The following is a 25764-nucleotide window of genomic DNA, read 5'->3' as shown; positions in this document are numbered from 1 at the left end:
GGACTGGAGAGATTTAGAGAAAGGGATACTGTGCACAAAAGTCACCCAGAACCCAAGGTCGGGGGAGACTTACTGGACGGAATGAGAGGGAAAGACTTTCCTCCTCAACCTGTCAGATAAGTCTCCCATAACCCTTGGCTCTGGGTGACTGTTCTGAACAGCATCCTTTTCTCTAAACGTGTCCAGTACATTTTCTTCACCCCTCTTCCTTCCTGTTTAACTCTCCTGCTGCAAGAAGGAGCCACTGGCTCTGAAAGTTTGTAAAAGTTAAACCCTTTTGTTTGAGTGTTCTCCTGCCACTGCTTGGTGAGTGCTATCCATTTACATTATATTGTCAATAATTAATTATTTTTGGTGTTAAACAAATAAGTGAAGAGCAGAAGAAAGGATAACACATCAATGATATTCCTTGCTAAGAACTTTTACTGTGTAGCAATAAAATTCTACAAGGTAAACTAAAAACTAATAATTTTTTAGGCTAAGATCAGTGTCCAACTATTCAACATTGAATGAAATTAAGCTTAATGAGAAGCTCCGACAGGCAGGTAGTTAAAGAAAAAAAAAATCCTCTGCCTGAACAGGCTATGAAGGCCCAACAGTACCAACCAGCCACTGTGTCATCCTCAGCCCACAGGCGTTACCGGATACCGATATGGAGGGGCATGTGGTCAGCACACCGCTCTCCCGGCCATATGTCTTTTTCCGAGACCAGAGCCACTACTTCTCAATCAAGCAGCTCCTCAGTTTGCCTTACAAGGGCTGAGTGCACCCCACTTGCCAACAGCACTCTGCAGACCAAATGGTTACCCATCCAAGTGCTAGCCTAGCCTGACAGCGCTTAACTTTGGTGATCTGAAAGGAACCGGTGTAACCACTGCAGCAAGGCGTCACTGCATTGGTGACAGGCACATAGTAGAGACGTTGAAATATCACAAGATTCTCATAATACTACTGTGAAAAATAATGTTAATATATCACAAGTTTCTCATAAAAGCACAGTGAAAAGTAACGTTAGTCGTATATTGCATCAGATTATCAAGGGATGAAAAAACAAAGTAGATGAGCTTCTTGTTTGTGGAATAGATGTACTATGCCTGTCTGAACATCATATAATCACAGATATGGTAGGTGGGTATCATTAGAGACACCATGGAGAGAGGAGCATAGATTTTCTGAAAGAGTCTGATAGAAAACTTGAATCTGAAGTATTACTTGGTCCTTTCCATCTAACGTCAGTTATTGCTTTGCTACTTGGGTAGTACAGGAAAGCAGCACACAGATAAATAATGTATTTATAGACCAAGATAAATTTAATCAAGTAAAAACCTTTCCTCTTAAGAATGATCTATCTGATCATGTTGCACAGCTAGTTACAGTAAATGACATAGCTCCATACAGTAATACAAAACAATCCTCCAAAATAGTGTGTTAAATAATAATAATCACTGAAAATATTAGGGAAAGCTAGTAACAGTTATACTGTATATGACATAGCTCCATACAGTAATACAAAACAATCCTCCAAAATAGTGTGTTAAATTATAATAATAATTGAAAATAATAGGGAAAGCTTGTAACAGTTATACTGGGATGAGGTGTGTAAGAAACCTGATGCTAATTTAAAATTTAATCTATTTCATGATACCTCTGAAACATCTTTCCTAAGAAAACAGTGAAACATGATTTTAAGGAACCATCTAAAAAGCCATTCTAACTAAAAGAATAAAAATATCTTGTTTACAGAAAAGTGAAATGTGTCTTATAACTAGAAGGAGTAATGATCCAGAAACAGTCAAATATTATAAAAACTGCTGCACTGTATTAAGATAACATATTAAAAAGTTCAGAAGTATGAACATTATGTTTGAGAACAGCAACTCTGACAATAAAATTAAAACAATTGGGAATATTGTTAAAAGGGAAACAGGGCAATCAAAATCACAGAGATACTGTATTTCTATCAAACTGAATGAAAAGTTTGTTAACAAAAAGTCAGAAGTAGAAAATATTTTTAATAATCATTTTTCAAGTGTTGTAGAGAAAACAGGATCCACCTGGTCATTAGAAAATACAATATTGCATATGAAAGAGGCACACTAATGCAATTTGATAAAACTGAAACTCAACCCATCTCTCCTACTGAAATTAGTAAAATAACAAATTTGCTCAAAAGTAAAAGCTCGCATGGAACTGATACCATTTCAAACAGAATACTAAAAGCTTGTTCTCAACAGATTAGTAGGATTCTCAGCCACATATGTAGTAGCTCACTGAAACAGGGCATTTTTCTGGACACACTGAAATATGTTATTGTTAAAGCATTGCATAAAGAAGAAGATAGGTCAGACCCTTATCAGGAGAAAGAAAACTGGCGTTCTATGGATCAGAGTGCGGCATGTCAGATCCCTTAATTGAGCAGGTAGGTTAGAAAATTTAAAATGGGAAATGGATAAGTTTAAGTTAGATATAGTGGGAATTAGTGAAGTTCGGTGGCAGGAGGAACAAGATTTTTGGTCGAGTGAATACAAGTTTATAAAAACAAAATCAAATAGGGGTAATGCAGGAGTAGGCTTAATAATGAATAAGAAAATAGGAATGTGGATAAGCTACTACAAACAGCATTGTGAACACATTATTGTGGCCAAGATAGACACCAAGACCACAACTAACACAGTAGTACAAGTTTATATGCCAACTAGCTTAGCAGATGACAAAGAAAGAGATGAACTGAATGATGAGATAAAAGAAATTATTCAGGTAGTGAAAGGAGACGAAAATTTAATAGTCGTGGATAACTGGAATTCGATAGCAGTAAAAGAGAGAGAAGGAAACACAGTAGGTGAATATGGATTGGGGGTAAGAAATGAAAGAGGAAACCACCTGGTAGAATTTTGCACAGAGCATAACTTAATCATAGCTAACACTTGGTTCAAGAATCATGAAAAAAGGTTGTATACATGGAAGAACCCTGGAGATACTAGAAGGTTTCAGGTAGTTTATATAATGGTAAGACAGATTTAGGAACCAGGTTTTAAATTGTAAGACATTTCCAGAGGCAGATGTGGACTCTGACCACAATCTATTGGTTATGAACTGTAGATTAAAACTGAAGAAACTGCAAAAAGGTGGGAATTTAAGGAGATGGGATCTGGACAAACTGATTAAACCAAAGGTTGTACAGAGTTTCAGGGAGAGCATGAGGGAACAATTGTCACAAATGGGGGAAAGAAATACAGTAGAAGAAGAATGGGTAGCTTTGAGGGATGAAGTAGTGAAGGCAGCAGAGGATCAAGTAGGTAAAAAAACTAGGGCTAGTACAAATCCTTGGGTTACAGAAGAAATATTGAATTTAAATGATGAAAGGAGAAAATATAAAAATGCAGTAAATGAAGCAGGCAAAAAGGAATACAAACGCCTTAAAAATGAGATCGACAGGAAGTGCAAAATGGCTAAGTAGGGATGGCTAGAGGACAAATGTAAGGATGTAGAGGCTTATCTCACTAGGGGTAAGATAGATACTGCCTACAGGAAAATTAAAGAGACCTTTGGAGATAAGAGAACCACCTGTATGAATATCAAGAGCTCAGATGGAAAACCAGATATAAGCAAAGAAGGGAAAGCAGAAAGGTGGAAGGAGTATATACAGGGTCTATACAAGGGCAATGTACTTGAGGACAATATTATGGAAATGGAAGAGGATGTAGATGAAGATGACATGGGAGATATGATACTGCGCAAAGAGTTTGACAGAGCACTGAAAGACCTACTTTGAAACAAGGCCCCAGGATTAGACAACATTCCATTAGAACTACTGACAGCCTTGGGAGAGCCAGTCTTGACAAAACTCTACCGTCTGGGGAGCAAGATGCATGAGACAGGCGAAATACCCTCGGACTTCAAGAAGAATATAATAATTCCAATCCCAAAGAAAGCAGGTGTTGACAGATGTGAAAATTACCGAACTATCAGTTTAATAAGTCATAGCTGCAAGATACTAATGCGAATTCTTTACAGACGGATGGAAAAACTAGTAGAAGCCGACCTCGGGGAAGATCAGTTTGGATTCCGTAGAAATATCGGAACACGTGAGGCAATACTGACCCTACGACTTATCTTAGAAGCTAGATTAAGGAAAGGCAAACCTACATTTCTAGTATTTGTAGACTTAGAGAAAGCTTTTGACAATGTTGACTGGAACATTCTCTTTGAAATTCTGGAGGTGGCAGGGGTAAAATACAGGGAGCGAAAGGCTATTTACAATTTGCACAGAAACCAGATGGCGGTTATAAGAGTCGAGGGGCATGAAAGGGAAGCAGTGGTTGGGAAAGGAGTGAGACAGGGTTGTAGCCTCTCCCCGGTGTTATTCAATCTGTATATTGAGCAAGCAGTAAAGGAAACAAAAGAAAAATTCGGAGTAAGTATTAAAATCCAAGGAGAAGAAATAAAAACTTTAAGTTTCACCGATGACATTGTGATTGTGTGAGAGACAGCAAAGGACTTGGTAGAGCAGCTGAACAGAATGGACAGTGTCTTGAAAGGAGGATATAACATGAAAAGCAACAAAAGCAAAATGAGGATAATGAAATGTAGTCAAATTAAGTTGGGTGATGTTGAGGGAATCAGATTAGGAAATTAGAAACTTAAAGTAGTAAAGGAGTTTTGGTATTTGGGGAGCAAAATAACTTATGATGGTTGAACTAGACAAGATATAAAATGTAGACTGGCAATGGCAAGGAAAGCGTTTCTGAAGAAGAGAAATTTGTTAACGTCAAATATAGATTTATGCATCCTGAAGTGGTTTCTGAAAGTATTTGTTTGGAGTGTAGCCATGTATGGAATTGAAACATGGACGATAACTAGTTTGGACAAGAAGAGAATAGAAGCTTTCGAAATGTGGTGCTACAGAAGAATACTGAAGATAAGGTGGATAGATCACGTAACTAATGAGGAGGTATTGAATAGGATTGGGGAGAAGAGAAGTTTGTGGCACAACTGAACTAGAAGAAGGGATCGGTTGGTAGGACATATGCACACAGTATTCACTCGACCATGAGTGGTGGGGTTGGTTGTAGATGTCAGAGTAATTACTGTCCAGCACAGAATTGTTGACTTGATTAGAAGCAACACAAGGATCCCACACACGTCCACTAGCCAGCGCGAAAGGATACAAATATGGCAGGAACTGATTTGAGTTTGAATTTACTACTGTATTTTCCAAAGCAGCAAAACCTCGCTCGACGCCACGAACTGTATTGAATTGTGTGTTTGACACAGGAGTAGGAATGTTCCAACCAATACTCTGTGGAGAACACGTGGGAAGGTCTAAGCTAACAAAGCCAGAGTCCACGACCGTTTGCGGTTGGAAGAAACTGTGCGGCACTCGATGAATTCCACTGCATGTTCTGGCTGAAGGATTCCAAAGATTCTAGCTGCATGTCCACTACGACGGCAGGAGTCTTGGAGAGATGTTGCTGAAATCTGGGCAGCAGTGAGTGCTGAAAGGCCATTGTTTGGAGCTGAATAAAGGCCCTCGCTATCGCGGAGAAACCAGACGCGGTAGGTGTGTAAATAACCTTCGGGCGGTAACTCAAACTCGTATTACACAAAAAATGGGGTCACCAGTGAGGGAACATAGAATGGTTGTAGATAAACAACTAGAATTCTCTCAGATACAGATTTATTCACACTTAGCTTCTACACAGATACAAGTCCGGAGGCTAACTGCCGTTAACGTCCAACATCCTGCCCAAAGCCCTCTCCTCAAAGATAGCACACTTACGCACTGAACAAATATCGATATTTATGGCACTCTACGCCACACTTGTATTGTAGGATACACGCTGCTTGGAGTGAAAGATTACCTTCTCAAAAACAATTTTATTACTTTTAAAAATAAAATGGCAGACCATTAAAAAAGAATGAGAACAGCACTTGACCCTATGAATGAACGCTATAGCACACATATTGTATAAAGTTATCTAGAAAATAACCTCTGTTCAGCAATAAAAAAATCCTGCTGCTGTCAAAAGCAAATTTACCTGAAAAATCTTAAAACTACATCTGTTTATTACTGTCATTTTTCTACATAATCACCATTTAGATTTAAGCATTCATCATATTTCTTAATGAGTTTACAAATTCCCTCTTCATAATTATGCTGCCCAAGACTGAAACCATCCTGTTACAATATCTTGAAGGTCTTTGTTAGAATCAAAATTTATATGCAGAAATGGAACTCACTTGGAGTAAAACCTGGGCAGTAGGTTGAATGTTCATGAAGTCCCATTTGAACTTGTGTTTACTAAGGACCGTGTGGCTGATTAAAGATGGATAACTACTTCTTTCATCATTATGAACATTCATCTTTCCACTCTTAAACTTGTGATACCATTAATGCACAGTACTTTCACTTACCATATTTGATCAACATGTAACAGAAATTTTCCAATGGATGGCAACAGCTTTGAGACTTTTTGCCATTAAAAAAATTTATTAGAGGATGGATTTCATATTTGGCATAATTTTGAATGAAATGCTCATTTCAAATGACTACCGTAGGTGAACAAAAAGCAAAGTTGCTTTGTTTCCATCACCATTCTAAGTACACTGACTTATGGCATGAGACACTATAGTGAGTCTTCTGTTCCCCCCAATACTTCCCATGATGAATCGACTGGTACGTTGTAGCCATTTATTCCTAAGCCCCTTCAACGCAAGGTCTTTGACAAATTACACACATTAGCACACCCTGGTGTCAAAGCTTCCACCCGTCTGGTAGCTGAACGGTTTATCTGGAGAAACATGCACCGCGACTGTCAGTCTTGGGCCAGGGCATGTGTGTTGTGACAACAGAACAAAGTTTCCAGGCACACTTCCCCACCCCTTGGCTGTTTTGCCCAACTGCCAGGCCGGTTTCACCATGTTCATGTCGACCTCGTAGGCTCTTTGGCCCTCTCCGAGGGTTTCCGTTACTTGTTTACAGCTATTGACAGGATGACCCGGTGAGCTGAGGCTGTGCCTAATCCAAACATTACCTCTGAGACAGTGAGTCGAGCATTCTTAGATTTGTGGATCTCTAGATTTGGCTCACCTGTTTACCTCACCACTGACCAGGGGCGACAATTCGAGTCTTCAGTTTTCTCTGACTTATGTAAAAATGTGTGGTATTGCCAAAATTCACACTTCTGCATACCACCCCCAAAGCAATGGGCTTGTCGAGTGATGGCATTGCACCTTAAAGTCTGCCTTGCATTGCCATGACTCACTATGGACAGAGGCACTGCCCTTCGTGCTTCTTGGCCTTCGTGCGAGTTTCAAGGAAGACCTCAAGGGTTCCGTAGCCGAGTTTGTGTATGGCCAACCTCTGGTTTTGCTTAGAGAATTAATCACTCCCACCCCACTTCCATGACCCTCTGAACTCTCTTCACTTCTCGAGCGGGTGTGCTTGCACTGCAGCAAAATTCAGCCGCCACCTCTGGCTGCTCATACACCTCCGCGCATGTACATACCGCGCACGGTAGACTCTTGTGAGTACGTGTTTCTCAGAGACGACTCAATCAAAGCCCCACTTAATTCGCCCTACACAGATCCTTACAAGGTCATCAAACGCTCTGAGAATAACAAGGATCTCCTCATAAAAGACTCTGTAACCATGGTCTCACTCAACCGAGTGAAACTAGCTTTCATTGAGCCTCGGTTGAACCTCCCTGATTCTGTCCCTATTTCTCCCACTCCTGCTTCAAGCGGCCATCCATCTTCCCATACCATGCATTCGGGTATTGATTCTCCACAGCATGCATCTCTGCCGAGCATTGCTCCTTCTCCGCGTTCATCTAATTCGAGTGGCCAATCTTTTCGGGGCTTCACTCCTCACAGCCCTCGCAGTCAAACTGCCAATCACTCGGATTCTACCATTGTGTTGCCAGCTTCGTGTGGCAGCTCTTTGTCACGCCTTTCAATCCATATTGGCTCCTCGTTGCCTTTGGTCACGCTCCCTCGTCCATCAGCTGATCACCCGAGGTTGTCGCCTGCACAGTCCAGTGCACCTGCCACCCTCCTCTTAGCAGATGCTTCCCTCTGCCATGACTTTCCCACACCTCTCTGCCTCCATACCATTGTTTGTACAGGTGCCACCCAAGAATTCACAACACATGTACACCCTGATGACATACATAAATTATCTGTTGTCATAGATGGTGATACAGTGTGTGTGGTACTCGCGTGTGACAATGTTGAGGGAGGAAGTGCAGAATCTCATGTGGTGCGCCGCTTTAAATTGAGCAGAAGTGCTGCATGTGGCAATTTGCGTGCATTTGTTAGGCCTTCTGACACGGTGATTCTCTGCCTGCCTGCTGATGAAGTGCTACACCTCCACTCCAGGACGGGACGTTGTCTTCAGCCGCCGGCATCGCTTGCTGACTTCGCCTCATTTCACCTTCCCGGCCTCCGTCTGATGTAGAAGAACTGTACGTTACCTTCCTAACTTCTCTAACCCCCCCCCATTCACAGGGACGTACTCCATACCGTGTGCGGGGGGTGGGGGGGTTATGTGGCCTAGAGCGCTATAAATATTGATATTTGTTCAGTGCGTAAGTGTGCTATCTTTGAGGAGAGGGCTTTGGGCAGGATGTTGGACGTTAACGGCAGTTAGCCTCCGGATTTGTATCTGTGTAGAAGCTAAGTGTGAATAAATCTGTATCTGAGAGAATTCTAGTTGTTTACCTACAACTATTCTATATTCCCTCACTGGTGACCCCGTTTTTTGTGTAATATGCGTTCGAGTTACCGCCCGAAGGTTATTTACGTGCCTACCATGTAGAGTTTCCCTGCGATCACGAGGGCCTTTGTTCAGCTCCAGACAATGGCCTTTCAGCACTCACCGCCGCCCGGATTTCAGCAACATTTCTCCAGCACTCCTGCTATTGTAGTGGGTATGCCGCAAGAATCTTCGGAATCCTTCAGCCAGAACATGCAGTGGAATTCATCGAGTGCCGCCAGTTTCTTCCAACCGCCAACAGTCGTGGACTCTGGCTTTGTTAGCCTAGACCTTCCCACGTGTTCTCCACAGAGTGTTGGTCGGAACATTCCTACTCCTGTGTCGAACTCACAATTCAATACAGTTCGTGGCGTCAAGCGAGGTTTTGCTGCTTTGGAAAATCCAGTAGTAAATTCAAACTCGAATCAGTTCCCGCCACGTGTGTATCCTTCCACGCTGGCTAGTCAACAGGTGTTCAATGCTCGCCAAACAGCAAATATCACACCGAGTGTGCATCCTAGTGGACGTGTGTGGGATCCTTGTGTTGCTTCTAATCAAGTCAACAATTCTGTGCTGGACAGTAATTACTCCAACATCTACAACCAACCCCACCACTCACTGTCGAGTGAATACTGTGTGCATAATGCACATTCACCAGCGTACTTAAGTACTTGTGGCTTCTCTCCGAGCTACCACACCAATGAGAATGCACATTTTGACTACGATCCTCATACCGTTCGAGTGTCCATCGCTTGTCAGCCGCCCCCATGGCGTCAAGTGAATTTCGTGATTCCTGCAATACGGGATGCCAATAATTCGGACTCGCTATCTTCTGCATGCTCTACTTCTGTCCAAAGTAATAGGCACACCTCCACAGTGACTGCAGTGCCAAATCTGCTGAAACTACCAGACTTCAAACCCGCTCACCTGGAGTTCTGGTTTAACCTGGTTGAGCAAACATTCAATGTCTGTGGTTTGGAGGACGGTGCACGCTTCATCTGCCTCATGAACCATCTTCACGACCATGTCGATTTAATTTACGATCTGGTCAAAGCACCCCCTCTAGCAGCAAAGTATGCTGTGGCGAAACAGACGATACTGGAGCATGTCTCTAAAACCAGGAGAGAAAATGTGCGACAGTTCATCTACGAAGAGCGTCTCGGCGACAGGTCTCTGTCCCAGCTGTGGTGATACATCCGTCTTCTTGTCAAAGAGCAAGTTATGCCTGATGATACGCTCGCAGAAATCTACACTGAAAAGCTGCCTTTGCCTATCCAGACTGCAATCTCTGCTTATGAAGATAGGCCAGTAAATGAATGTTTCACGCACCGCCGACAGAGCATACTCCGCCAGGCAACGTGAGCTCTGTGCACTGCATTCAGTGCTCAGGGAGCAAGCTTTCAAATGCCAGTCACCGTGTTCTTACCCAAACTCCAACTGCAGGTAGGCTATGGTGCCACCTCCTGCAATGTAAACAACGGGCACCATCCCATGTTACACTATGTTTCGGACAACAACAGTAAGTGTGGTCAAGTCTATGTTTGTGATTTACGATCAGGTGTACGTTTTCTGGTAGACACTGGCACAGATGTCTCCTTGCTGCCGGTTCGCCCAGCAACTAATAAAGCGCAACCACACAAAACAGTACTTCGTGCAATGAACTTGTCTACCCTACAGTGTTCGGGTTCCACTTTGTATACAGTGAAACTTTCGCCCGAGTGCAATTTGGAGTGGACGTTTTTAGTGTCAACAATTGAAGAACCTATTCTCAGAATTGATTTCCTCAAGCACTATCAGTTGTCACTAGATTTTGTGCAAAATACTGTGTGTTGAATACAGAAATACCAACATAAAAAAGAGAAAATGATGTATTTGTGAAAACTATTGCCTTATTTTGCACAAATAGGTTATTTTTAAACTTAGAACAATCATTTTCTTCTCTACTGATAAAAATATCCTGCCTCAACCATGACAGAAACTTCTAAGTTCTTGGTTAACACAACTGATGAAAACTGAAACAGGGAAAACCATACATTAGACACACTATTAAGTTTAGGCTCATTTACTTTTGCCATGAAAATAATGACCAATGTTTCAACCCATTTCAATTCATTGACGACACATAGACTACTGTTCTGCAGCAAGTCCACTCTTTCGTGTCTGCCTCCATAGCCGAGTGGCTAGTGTGGCTGACAACAATGTGAGGACCCAGGTTCAATTTATGGTGCTGCCAGAGATTTTTCCTTGGAGCGAGGATTGGAACAGCGTCCACCCAGTCTCATTATGCCATTTGAGGAACTACTTGAACAAGCAATAGCAACATCAGCTCTGCTAACCTGACAATTGCTGTGAGAGCAGTCTGATGATCTCATGCACCTCCAACCTGTATCTCAGTGACAGCACTGGCTGAGGATGACAGAGTGGTCAGAAGGGGCCAGTTGGTCCGTCAGTGGCCAGAATGGTGGTGCTTTCCTTTTTCCTTTTCCTTCCTCATTTACATAAAAACTGTTCATTGTGCAAAAGAAAGTATTTATAATCTTGTGTAGGGATCACTCACATAAATTTTGCAAGCATTTGTTTGAGCAGTTCAAAATTTACCCATTATTTCATTGATAAAATTTTTTTATTAACCATCAATTGGAGTTTGAGAGAAATATGAAACATTTGCAAATATAACACTGGAAGCAGATATGATTTACATTCTCCAATAGTAAATATAGCTTTGTAACTGAAAGATGTAAAACATATAGCAATAAAATGCTTTGACAATCTATTCATGAAACTAAAATGTCTTGTAAAAAGCATATCAAAAAGAACAAGTAGTCAATTACAAACCTGCAAATGTCCAGCATTTAGCTGTGTAAACACAGTGTGACCCAAATATCTAGAATCAAAATTATACAGATGATAGATGACTCTACACTAAGTATTTTGTCATCAGAAACTAATCTTAAAAAATGTATATTTCAAGTGGTCTTGAATTAGCAATATGTGCAAGCACATGTTTGTATACTCTTGTACTTATGTTTCTACATTGTTATTGAAAAACTAATACATAATTGTCTAAAACTAGTCTAGTGTGAATGTTATCCCTGTGGAGTCATACGAGATCATTGGTGTATGAAAACTGAGCAAAAACTAAACAGGACCTGGTTGGTAGGGTCCTAGCTGCTTGTCTTATTGTACGAGAGACAGTAAAATTGTTTGAGAGAGGATAGCAATGTTTTATGCACAGTCATAATGCATGCATTGAAACTGGCTATTGCTCATCCAGAATGGATGTGTACATTTGCGAATTCTATGTACAGCTTAACAGCTCCATGGTATACAGTCACTGTGAAGAAACTTCTAAAGAAACACAGATTATTGCATAATAATTGTAAAACAACGAGCAGGGCTATAGATAGAGAGATGTTGAATGAAAAGCATCTGGCCAACAAGAGAGCAATGCATGATGCCTTCAGTGACTACCATAGCAGAATACTGTCAAACGATACTTCACAAAATCCAAAGAAATTCTGGTCATATTTAAAGGCTCTTAGTGGCACTAAAGTTAGTGTCCACTCCCTAGCAAATGAGACAGGAACTGAAACTGAGAGTAGCAGACTGAAAGCTGAAATGCTTAACTCTATTTTTAAATGTTCCTTTACAAAGGAAAACACAAGAGTATTGCCCTAGTTTAATCCTCGCACCACTGAAAAGATGACTTAAATAATTATTAATGTCAGCAGTGTTGAGAACACCAGAAACTGTTCAAATTGAACAAAGCTCCAGGACCTGATGAAATCACTCTCAGATTCTAGACTGAATTTGTGGCTGAGTTATCCCCTCTTCTAACTATAATCTGTCATCAAACCCTTGAACAAAACATCACCCGCAGTTCTTGGCAAAAAGGACAGGTCGCACTCAGCTACAAGAAGGATAGTAGAAGTGCCCCACCAAACTACCATCCAGTTTCCTTGACATCAATTAGTTGTAGACTCTTAGAATATATTCTGAGCTCAAACATAATGAGGTATTTTGAATAGAAGGATATCCTCAGTGCTGAGCAGCATGGATTCTGAAAACACTGTTCATGTGAAACAGCTCACACTTTCCCCACATGACATACAGAAAGCTTTGGATCAAGGTATTCAGGTAAATGCAGTTTTTCTTGATTTCCAAACAGCATTTGATTCAGTACCATATCAGCATTTATGGGTAAAAGTACTATCACATGGGGTATCAAGTGAAATTTGTGACTGGATTGCAGACTTTTTTGGCTGCGAGGACACAGCATGTGATCTTGCATGGAGAGTCGTTGTCAGATGTAGAAGCAACTTCAGGTGTGTCCCAGGGAAGTGCGTTGGAACCTTTGCTTTTCAAGTTGCATATTAATGACCTTGTAGACAATATTAATAACAACCTCAGACTTTTTGCATATGATGCAGTTATCTGTAATGAAGAACTATCTGAAAGAAGGTGCATAAATATTTAGTCAGATGTTGATAAGATTTCAAACTGGTACAAAGATAGTAACTTGCTCTAAATGCTCAAAAGTGTAAAATTGTGCACACCACAAAATGAAAATGCATAGTATCCCATGACTACAATATCAATGAGTCATTGTTGGAATCAGCCAACTCATATAAGTACCTGGTGTAACACACTATGCAGGAATAAAAAATGGAATGATCACATAGCTTCAGTCATGGGTAAAGCAGGCGGTAGACTTTGGTTTATTGGTAGAATACTGGAGAAGTGCAATCAGTCTACAAAGGAGGTTGCTTATAAATCACTCATGCGATCAGCTCTAGAAATTGCTCAAGTGTGTGGGACCTGTACCAAATATGACTAACAGGGGATGTTTAACATGTAAAGAGAAGGGCAGCATGAATGATCACAGGTTTGTTTAATCCATGGAAGAGCTTCACAGAGATATTGAAGAAACTGAACAGGAAGACACTTGAAGATAAATTGTCCTGAGAAAGTCTTTTAACTAAGTTTAAAAAACCAGCTTTAAATGACTAGGAATTTACTACAATCACCTATGTATCACTCACATAGGGATCATGAGGATAAGATCAGCATAATTACAGCATGCACAGAGGTATGCAAAAAGTCGTTCTTCCCATGTTCCATATGAGAATGGAATGGGAAGAAATCATAATAACTGGTACAATGGAATGTACCCTCTGCCATGCACCTCATGGTGGGATGCAGAGTCTAGCTGTAGATGTAGATGTCCTGTTAAGTATTTGGCTTTAGTATTTCAGCTGCACTTAAGTATCACTAGTACTGATATATATCTCAGCCACATTTGCGTAGGTACTACAACTGAATGAGTAGCATTCCTTGATATTTGTGTGAGATACATATGCAAATGGATTTCCACATTTGAACTTACATTTTGCTGTTGTGTTTGAGTTTCATCAGTAAGTGTCTGAACATTTGTTTTCATGCTACTAATACATTAACTGAAAGTTCCATAGGTTATGATCTGCTGCTCTGGGGTTTTACAGATAGGTTTGAGTAGTTTATGGGCAGCATGTATTGTTTTACTCCAATAACACTATTTTATTCTATCATATGTAGTTGTTTTGTTTTTTTTTTCGATGCTCACTCACATGTTTTATTCTATCATATGTAGTTTTTTTACTTATTTTATTTTATTTTTTTATGCTCATTCACCTGTTTATATTAGTCAAATGATTTGGTCTCCTCTTAAAGAGAATATAATTACTTCTTTGTACATTTTATGGAATATGTAAACCTTGCTTTAGTTGTCATTTATAGCTTTGTGATCATTGTTATTTCAGCTATATCATGATCACTAATCCTAGTTTACATGTGAGCATCCTCAAAGAGATCAAGTCCGTCTCTTGCAATTGAATACAATATAGTTCCATCATGGGGATGTTTCCAAACTATCAATGCCAAGTAATTTCCAGTAAAGCTTTTAAAACTATTTTTTATGAAATTGTGTCTAACACCCTAATAATGATTGTTTCATTTTCCAGGTTATTGTACAGTGATAAGATTACAGCATGACATGTACTCAAACTAATATTGCTCTATAGAGTTGATGTGCAGAATCAGCTCTAGCTCAGTGGATTTAATTTTTTGATCTACTTAAAAAATTGCAGCCCCTTCACAAAACTGCGTATCTAAACCCATACACTTGGGTTTGTTATGTAGATAGCCCAACTGTAATTTCGTGATTAACCAGCTTACAGTGTTCTGAGTGTCCAAGAGCTTTTTAGAAGCAGTTCAAACACTGATACTTTTATTTACTAATGCTCCTATATTTCATCACAAGCACCTTAATATTATCATCTGTTAGAACATTTATTAGGACAAATATTATAAATGCACAAATTCTTGGCAGTGTACTGTCAATGTCCCAGAAATATGACAGAAGATTACTTAACAAGTTTAAGATATCAGAACATTTATGTTATTAGAAAACGAGCATTACATTTTGACATTAATTTTCTACATTGTATTCATCCAGCAGCCAATAAAATTAAGATAGTTTGCTGTTTAGATTGTTCTCTACAGCTAAATTCCCCATCATTATAATTTTATGAATTGGTACTAGTATATTATGCCCTTACTTGAGGGAGGAAAGAAATTAAAACCACAACAAAGCATCCTTCCTTTAGAAAGGAAAGAAATATTTCTGTGTTTCAACACAAACTCTGGCTTCAAAAATCTATATCAGAAGTGTTATGGATACTTTGTATTTGTTCTAGTTTTAGGGCCCTTTCTTGTAACTTATGTTTATCATTTACTGTTATCATATTTATCTAGCCTAAAATATTTAGATTTAGGAACTGAAAGTTTCTGTTAGCTACATGGCAACCAGCAATGTTTGTTACACACTGAAGCATGAAAGGCACGCATATTTGAATACAGAGATATGTAAACAGGCAGAATATGGCACTATGGTCAGCAATGTCTGTATGAGACAACAAGAGTGTGGTGTTATAGTTGGTGCATGAGTGATGGGACATGGCATCTCTGAGGTAGTGATGAAGTGGAGATTTTCCCATATGACCATTTTGCAAGTGTACTGTGAATATGAGGAATCTGTTAAAACATCAAATCTCTGACATTGCTGAGGCTGGAAAAAGATTCTGCAAGAATGGGACCAATGACAACTGAAGAGAAGTGCAAACCTTCTGCAAATTGCTGCAGGTTTCAGTGCTGGGCCATCAACATGTGTTAGCATGCAAAACATTAAACAAGATATCACTGATATGGGCTTTCGGAGCCAAAAGCTCACTCACGTACCTGTGATGACTGCAAGACACAAAGCTTTACACCTCATCTGGGCCTGTCAACATCATTGTTGGACTATTGATGACTGGAAACATGCTGTCTAGTTGGACGAGTCTCATTTCAAATTGTATCAAGTGGATGGATGTGTACAAGTATAAAGACAACCTATGAACCTATGGACCCTGCATGTCAGCAGGGGATTGTTGAAGCTGGTGGAGGCTATGTAATGGTGTGGGGCGTGTGCAGTTGGAGTGATACGGGACCCCTGATATGTCTAGATATGATTCTGACAGGTGACATATACGTAAGCATCCCACTGATCACCTGCATCCATTCATGTGCATTGTGCATTCTGATGGACTTGGGAAATTCCAGCAGGACAATGTGACCTACTGGTCACATCCAGAATTGCTACAGAGTGGCTCCAGGAACACTCTTCTGAGTTTAAACACTTCCACTGGCCACCAAACTCTCCAGACATGAACATTATTAAGCATATCTGGAATGGCTTGCAATGTGCTGTTCAGAAGAGATCTCCACACCCTTGTACTCTTATGGATTTATGGACAGCCCTGCAGGATTTATGGTGACAATTCTCTCCAGCATTCCTTCAGACATTAGTCAAGTCAATGCCATGATGTGTTGCGGCACTTCTGTGTGCTCGCTGGGGCCCTACACGATATTAGGTAGGTGTAGCAGTTTCTTTGGCTCTTCAGTGTGTTGTGAGTTGTGGTCGAGACTTCAGTCTACTGAGAGCACTTAGGCACATAAAGTAAAGGTCTCAGGTTTGAGACCCAGTCTGGCACACAGTTTAAATCTGCCAGGAAGTTTCAAATCATCAGATATTCAGCTGCAAAGTGGAAACACATTTGGGAAACAGTCCCCTACGTACTGACAGAAGTAACACTATGAGAGTGGGTCATGAGTCATGCTTGGGTAGCTCAGCTGATAGAGAAATTGCCTGCAAAAGACAGTGGTCCCAGGTTCGAGGTCAAGTCTGCCACACAGTTTCACACTGCTAGGAAGTTTCAACTAATAATGTACTGTACGAGGGATTCAGTATTTATAAATGTAAACATTTTTTTTTAGAAAATACCTTGGTCATCAAGTAAATATTAAGCTACTAATAGCAGATTAACACAGCTTTATAATAAAACTAGGGAGACAGCAGTTTTCTTCAAAACAGCAGCTTTCTTACAAATTTATTCATTAAATTAAGATAGTGTCAGTGTGAATAGCATTAGGTGGTATAGTAATAGTTTATTGTTAATACAGATTAAGATTCATTGAGATATTTGCTCCATGTTAATGCATACCTTGACTCATTCCATATCCTTGCATGTTCTCTTTCTTGATGGGATCTACAGAATATGATGAATGAATGGAGACCATATTGAAACAGAGAACCAGAATAGGGGTGGGCCAGGGCGGGGAGGGGAGGGGGGGGAGGATTGATTGGAAAATGAAGGGCTGAAAATGCTGTAATACTAATATCTTACAAATTAGTGTACGAGACTTTCTCCCCCTTTTTTTGTGATGTTGTCATTATTCCATTTTGCGTTTTCCGTTGATAGACTTTCTCCTCCAGTACATACCTGACACCTACTGCCACATTTTTTATAATCACTAATTACAAACAATTTGATAGTTGGGGTCAGGTATGTAATGGAGGAAATATCTCATAAGTTCATTTGTAAGACACTGACATTACATTACTTGCCCATTTAAATTTTATAATTATCATTAATTCTACAGAACAATAGCAGGTGAATATGGACTGGCAGAAAGGACTGAAAAAGGAAGCTGCCTGGTACAATTTTGCACAGAGCATATTTTAGTAACCACTAACATTTGGTTTAAGAATCATGAAAGAAGGTTGTATCCGTGGAAGAGACTTGGAGACAATGGGAGGTATCAGACAGATTATATAATGGTAAGACAGAGATTTCAGAAACAGATTTTAAAATGTAAAACATTTACAGGGGCAGAAGTGGATTCTGACTACAACTTATTGGTTATGAGCTGTAGATTAAAACTGAAGAAATTGCAAAAAGGTAGGAAATTGAGGATATGTGACCTGGATAAGTTGAAAGAACAGGAGGCTGCTGGGAGTTTCAGAGGGAGCATTGGACAATAATTGACTATAACAGGAGACAGAAGTACAGTAGAAGATGAATGGGCACCTTTAAGAGATGAAATAGTGAAAGCAGCAGAGGATCAAATAGGTAAAAGACAAGGGCTAGGAGAAATCCTAGGATAATAGGAGATATTGAATATAGTTGATAAAGGGAGAAAATATAAAAATTTAGCAAATGAAGCAGGCAAAAGGGAATACAAATGTCTAAAAAAATGAGACTGATAGGAAGTGCAGAATGGCTAAATAGGAGTGGCTAGAGGACAAATGTAAGGATTTAGAAGCATATTTCACTAGAGGAAAGATAGATACTGCCTACAGGAAAATTAAAGAGGCCTTTGGAGAAAAGAGAAGTATCTGTATGAATACCAAGAGTTCATATGAAAAACTAGTCTTAAGTAAAGAATGCAAAGCTGAAAGGTGAAAGGAATACATTGAGAGTCTGTGGAAGGGAGATGAACTTAGAGGTGGTATTATAGAAACGGAAGAGTGCATAGACGAAGATGAGACAGGAGACTCAATACTGTGAAAGTAATTTGACAGAGCACTCAAACACCTAAGTTGAAGCAAGGCCCTAAGAGTAGATGACATCCTGTCAAAACTGGTGATAGCCTTGGGAAAGCCAGCCATGACAAAACTCTTCCATCTGTTGTGCAAGATGTATGAGGCAAGGGAAATACCTTCTGACTTCAAGAAGAATGTAATAATTCCAATTCCAAAGAAAGCAGTTGCCAACAGATGTGAAAATTACCAAACTACCAGTTTAATGATGGTGCTTACAGGTGCTCAGTGTTGAGGTTATCTGTGACCCAGTTTAATGAGTCATGGCTGCAAAATACTAATGCAAATTCTTTATAGAAGAATGGAAAAACTTGTAGAAGCTGACCTGAGGAAAGACCAGCTTGGATTTCAGAGAAATGTAAAAATATGCAAAGCAATACTAATCCTATGACTTATCTTAGAAGACAGATTAAAGAAAGGCAAATGTACATTTATAGCATTTGTAGACTTAGAGAAAGCTTTTGACAATGTTGATTGGAATACTCTCTTTTACACTCTGAAGGTAGCAGGATAAAATACAGGGAGAAAGAGCCTATTTGTAACTTGTACAGAAGCCACATGGCAGTTATAATTGTTAATGCGCATCAAAGGAAAGCAGTGGTTGATAAAGGAGCGAAACAGGGTTGTAGCCAATCACTGATATTATTCAGGCTGTACAGGGACCAAGCAGTAAAGGAAAGAAAAGAAAAATTTGAGTAGCAATTAAAGTTCAGGGAGAAGAAGTAAAGACTTTGTGGTTTGCCTATGACACTGTAATTCTGTCAGAGACAGCAAAGAGCTTGGAAGAGCAGTTGAATGGAATGGATGGTGTATTGAAAGAAGGATGTAAGATGAACAGCAACAAAAACAAAACAAAGATAATGAAAAGTAGTCAAATTAAATCAGGTGAAGCTACTTAAAGTAGTAAATGAGTTTTGCTATTTGGGCATCAAAATAACTGATGATGGCCTAAGTAGGGAGGATATAAAGTGTAGGCTCATAATGGCAAGAAAAGCATTTCTGAAGCAGAGAAATTTATAAACATTAAATACAGACTTAGGTGATAGGATGCCTTTTCTGAAAGTATTTATATGAAATGCAGCCAGGTATGGAAATGAAATATGGATGACAAACAGTTTAGACAAGAATAAAATAGAAGCTTTTGAAATGTGCTGCTACAGAAGAATACTGAAGATTAGATGGGTAGATAATGAGGAGATACTGAACAGAACTTGGGAGAAAAGAAATGTGTGGCACAACCTGACTATAAGAAGGGATCAGTTGGTATGACTCATACTGAGCATCATGGGATCACTAATTTAGTATTGGAGGGAAGATTGGGAGTAAAAATTATAGGAGGAGACCAAGAGATGAATACAGTATGCAGATTCAGAAGCATGTAGGTTGCAGTAGTTATTTGGAGATGAGGCTTGCACAGGACAGAGTAACATGGAGACCTGCATCAAACCAGTCTGCGGAATGAAGACTACAACAACAATATCAGTTGGACTTGGAAAAATTTGTTATGTGGGCAGAATGTACATGCAACACAGCATGATGTGGTCTCACTCACGTTCTCTCAGCATGACTGAACATGTCAAAATGATATAGTGTTAACTTTGTTAACATACATTATATAAATACCACAAGAATTATTAAGTTTACATATGCTCATCAGCATTTCACAATAAAAACTTATTTTAGTCTTTGTGATATGATATTTCATTGGTCCATATTATGATACTTTTTAATGGTTTATATTTATGGACACCAGAGTGTTTTAATGGTAAAAAAACTCTTGCATTTCCAGTCATGTGTCAGAGCTTTAATTAGTGCCACAAGTATCATTTTCTTGCAAATTGTTTAGACATTGTGGCCATTCTTTTATTTACATGCTGAGAAATAACTATTCTTTTCCTTTCAACATATAAGTATGACAATAAACACAAAGCATCAACACTCTGATAGAAATGACATTCATCAAAACATCATGGTATTTGAATGCTCCCACTTGGTTTGAAACCTGTAGTATATGGTGGGAAAGACTATGTAAGTAATGAACTACAATCCAGGCAGATACAAACGCTTTTATTTCAAGTTGTATCAATTTTTTATCTTCATTTAGTTCTCTCACATCATAAATGTACAATATTTCCTTCAGTATCTACACGGTTTACATACAGTCCAAACAGAATTGGTTCTAGTAAATACTAATTTCTCTCCTGACTAACTTTGTGTAGATTAGATATCAGGACAGTCCTATTTACAAACCAAAAATTCTGTACAGTGCATTGCCCAGATAGCATAAAAAAAAGCACCAGACAGCAATACATTAAAAAAAAAGAACTAAAAAAATCTACTAATAAACGAAAGATTCTGCAGCATTAATAAATACCTGGAATTTTGCTCAAATCTGTAGATCTACTTCATAACTCTCTAAACAAAAATTCATAATTATCAACCATACCTAGATAAAACCAAACTTCTTTCATCCATGTATATATGTAATTATGCACCTAGCTTTTGTGCTGTATGTTACTATGCCTACTTAATTAAAGTACTGGTATTTAATAGTTTAAGTAAAATCAACCAAGTGGTTTCACAAGCTTTTCCTCTATCTGTATGTACATTAGCAGAATAATGTTTTTGTTATAAATATGTGTTGATACCAATGATAAGATTTTGTACGTGATGTAAATATGTAATATTTTATACTGTTCTGTACTTTGATAAGCCCAATATCATGAATGTGATAATACAGGCACTAAATAAACAAATAAAAATATTTGATTAGCTTCAGTTTTTGTTGTGGGTGTGAAACATGTCAGAAAGTATAACATAAAGAACATCATTAGAACATTAGAACTTCACTGATCATTCGTCAGGAAATTGTCAAAATATGTGAATACATTTCAACAAACTGAAACTGATAATATTTACAGAATTAATATACTGTCAGAATGAAACACAGTTATGCACTTTTAATAAATTTATCATACACAAAATACCAAATCTTGATTGTTGTGAGCAAGTGCTTCAAAACTGAAATCTAACAGACATTTTTATTTAAGCTAGTCTAATAGTCCCAGTTAAGATATTCATCTAGAGAGTAAAAGGAGTTGCCTACCAAAAAGCCTTTCAAAGTCTGTTAAAACTGTGCTTTATCTGAAATCAAGTTTTTAATGGTTGCTGGCAGTTTATTGAAAATGTGTGTTCCTGAATGTTGGACCCCTTTTTTTGACCAGGGTAGGGGATTTTAGGTCTTGATGTAGATTGTTCTTATTCCTAGTTCCGGTATTGATACTAGTTGGAAACAGAGACATATTATTTGCAACAAATTTCATTATGAATAAATGTACTGAGAAGCAGTTGTTAGAATAGCTCTTCCTTGAACTATCTACAAGACGTTCTTGAGTTTACACCACAAATGAGTCTTATTACATGCTCCGTAACTATGTTTTGAAAACAATAGTTGCTACTCACCATATAGCAGAGATGCTGAGTCACAGGTAACAATATCTACAAATAACTTCTGTAAAATGGAAATGACCCTCATCTCTCACAAAGAAGTACTGGTGGCATCTGCCAAAAAACCCTTAAAATCAAGGATTCTACTGGTCATGATAACATATCAATGAAGTTAGTCAAAGAGTATTCATGTGAGTTGAGTTTGTCTTTGCAAATAAATATTTTTAAAGTGACTCTGCTTTTAAATACAAGTGGGCAGTAGTAATAATACGGTACTGAGCCTTATGATCTGAATAAAATTATTACTAAGATAATTCTGTAATAGATTTGACAAGCATGAAGCATAAGTATTCAGTCTTACTCCTGTAGACTGTATTGTATTTAGGAAAGAAAATTTTGGAGACTTTGAGTATATGTTGATGAAATAAAATAATTCAGGATTGTTCAATTAACTTTGATTATTTATTTTGCAGTAGATCAGGACCTGATCTTATACTGAGAGCTGGAACTTCATTGAGGGGTGATGGTGGTTCCACACATCATCCACAGATGGTTATCACTCATCGAGGCTACTCTCCTGTTACACAAGACAATGATATTGCTCTCATAAAGGTACCCATATCTTTGTGTGTGTGTGTGTGTGTGTGTGTGTGTGTGTGTGTGTGTGTGTGTGTGTGTGTGTGGAGAGAGAGAGAGAGAATGGTGTTTGGGAACTCAGTGCAAATGGAAAATAAAAACATGAAAGCATTCATTTGAACTTGCTGTTCATTTCTGCAGGTGGATCCCCCATTTAACCTGAGCACAACAGTCCAACCAGCACATCTTCCAGTCAGTGGAAGAGAACCACCCCAAGGATCCAGTGCAACTGTTACTGGCTGGGGAGTGACTAGAGTAAGCCAACAACTTTAATCCTTCCTTTGTAAGTCTGCTCCATCAACAACACCGATTTATGAAGCCCAATTTAATCACCATTAAATCCAGTAGTAGTTTCTGACTATTCTGGGAACACACAAAAAAAGGACTTCTCCTGGTCAATACAGTACTCTGAATGTTCATTGAATAGCACCACATGTCACTTCTGGACAACACTGTTAGTAGGTTCGACTGAGAAACACCAGGATATGAACCACTCTCATGGTGTACCCATATGCCTTCAGTCTGTTTGCTGAAACCAGAATGGTCAGTTGAACCATGAGTGAAGACAGTCCTGCCAAAGGTGGACAGAAAACCATTGCCAGTAGGTAAAACAGAATCCCAATTAGGTTCCAGGAGGAACTGACATAGTGCAAGTTCATCATCAATAAATACGCCAAAGAGCTTGCTGTAAATATTGGCTGGTTGACATGTGTGACTACAGCAATTTGTAGCAACTGTTCAATCTGCCATGGATGTTTTTGCCACTTGACCTGGCACCGGCAGGATTACTAGACCTTCCATGACTTATAACTCCAGAAATATGGCTGGTATGCTTATCTGCAGAGGTTCATGGTTACTGAAACTGATTCATTACATAAAGTACTATCAGTTCAAACAATCTTACCCCACATACTCTTGGGCTTTTGTTATTTATACTTTGATACTTTAGTATCGGAAAATCATAGCTCATGAGCCACATTCATCTTTGGTCCCTTGAGTGTGGCTCTTTCACAAAATACCAAGTGTGGGCATGCAAGTACATTTCCAGAAAATATAAAATGTCAGTGTGTATTATAAAGTCATATCTTTGCATCATGTTATACAATATATTACATCTGAACATTTGTTTCACAGGAAAGACAAGAATTGTAGCTAAAATCCATACCCCTGTGATTGTCAATTTCAGCTCTCTCCAGTCAAAGTGCTTTGCCTCTGTTCCAAGGCTCTGTCACCAGCGCCACTTGCCCCTCCATTCACAACCATTCTGCATGTTTAGGGGCTATGAAGTATCAACTGGGCTGTACACATGAGAGAGATGCATATCATTCTTAGTAATTATGCATAGTTTTTTACAGTATGCAACTACTGCAGGATCTCTACTTGTTCTTGCCAACAGATACATTTCTCTTTTCATTTCATGAGATACTTTCATAATTCTAATGATCCATGGTTTTTACTTGGCTGTATAATGTTCCATCTGATTAGCTTATGTTGCAAGCTATTTTCAAATAATGATACAAATTTATGATAGAATAGATTAAAATTTATGTTTGCATTTGGTTAATTATAAATTTTGTCCCAGGTCATCTCTCGTAAACAGTTCTTTAAAAAAATTGTCCTGTAGTCATTAATTATTCTGATTGATTTCTACTTAAGAGTATCCCTAGTGTAAGGCACTATGTTATTTATCCTAACTTTCTGTGTATTATGATCAGAGAGAGCATTTTTTAATTGGTAAACAGATACTTTCTTGTTTTAAGTTCTTGCAAAGAAAACAATATCAGTGAGGGTCCTACTGTCTGTATCCATCCATGTTTGAAAGTTAATCACTAAGATCTAATTGTAGCATACAAATAACGTTTTCAGACCATTTTTCCTATCATAATCCTTTAGAAAATTTACATTAAATTCACCACAGACTATTAACTGCTTGCTGTTGTATGACAGATGGCAAAGTAAGGAATTCAACATTTCCCAGTAGGGATCTATATACAGTTACAATTAAAAGTGAACTATTTTAATATTAATTCACAAGCACAAACTTATATGTGCTGATCACTACAAAATCTACTTGTCTCAATTTTTCTGAACTTGTGTTCTGCCTTAATATATGTAACAACTCATCTTTTGTGACAGTAGTTCTGTATTGGTATTTTCAGTGAAAGTGAAGAAGAATTACAGAGTCCATTGAATGGAATAAACAGTCTAATGAGTACAGAATGTAGATTGCAAATAAATCAAAGAAAGACAAAAGTAATGACAAGCAGCAGTAATGAGAATAGTGAGAAACTTAACATCAAAATTGGTGATAACAAAGTAGATAAAGTTAAGAAATTCTGCTATCTAGGAAGCAAAATATGATGGACAGTGCAAAATATGATGGACAGAGAGCAATTGGGATATAAAAATCAGACTGGCATAGGCAAAAAGGGCATTCTTGGCCAGGAGAAGTGTATTAGTACCAAACATAGATCTTAACTTACGTCTCTAGAAGAGTGAAGCATTCTAAAAGATTGGGAAAGGGCACAGGTCTGCCCCGTTTTCAAGAAGGGACGTCAAACAGATGTGCAGAACTACAGACCTATACCTTTAATGTCGATCAGTTGTAGAATTTTGGAACACGTATTATGTTTGAGGATAATGACTTTTCTGGAGACTAGAAATCTACTCTGTAGGAATCAGCATCGGTTCGTAAAAGGCGATTGTGTGAAACCCAGCTCGCGTTATTCGTCCACAAGACTCTGAGGGCCATAGACACGGGTTCTAAGGCAGATGCCGTGTTTCTTGACTTCCGCAAGGTGTTCGATACAGTTCCCCAGTCGTTAAGTGAATAAAGTAAGAGCATATGAACTATTAGACCAATTGTGTGATTGGATTGAAGAGTTCCTAGATGACAGAACACAGCATGTCATTCTCAATGGAGAGAAGTCTTCCGAAGCAAGAGTGATTTCGGGTGTGCCACAGGGGA

General features: G+C 38.8%; 1 protein-coding gene across 2 annotated transcripts in view; it reads left to right on the top strand.

Annotated features, from left to right (window-relative positions):
- LOC126329331 (trypsin delta-like) overlaps nucleotides 1–25764 on the top strand; it is a 75935-nt gene that overhangs the window by 39588 nt on the left and 10583 nt on the right. For both annotated transcript variants that reach the window (XM_049996147.1, XM_049996146.1), the window contains 2 exons: nucleotides 22634–22772; nucleotides 22938–23051. In XM_049996147.1, the coding sequence (XP_049852104.1) occupies nucleotides 22634–22772; nucleotides 22938–23051 (253 nt within the window). The remainder of the gene's footprint in view (nucleotides 1–22633; nucleotides 22773–22937; nucleotides 23052–25764) is intronic.

Source organism: Schistocerca gregaria, chromosome 2, assembly GCF_023897955.1.
Source record: "Schistocerca gregaria isolate iqSchGreg1 chromosome 2, iqSchGreg1.2, whole genome shotgun sequence".
Lineage (NCBI taxonomy): Eukaryota > Metazoa > Arthropoda > Insecta > Orthoptera > Acrididae > Schistocerca > Schistocerca gregaria.
The sequence above is the reverse complement of the archived record's forward strand: the minus strand, read 5'-3'. Positions and strand labels throughout refer to the sequence as shown.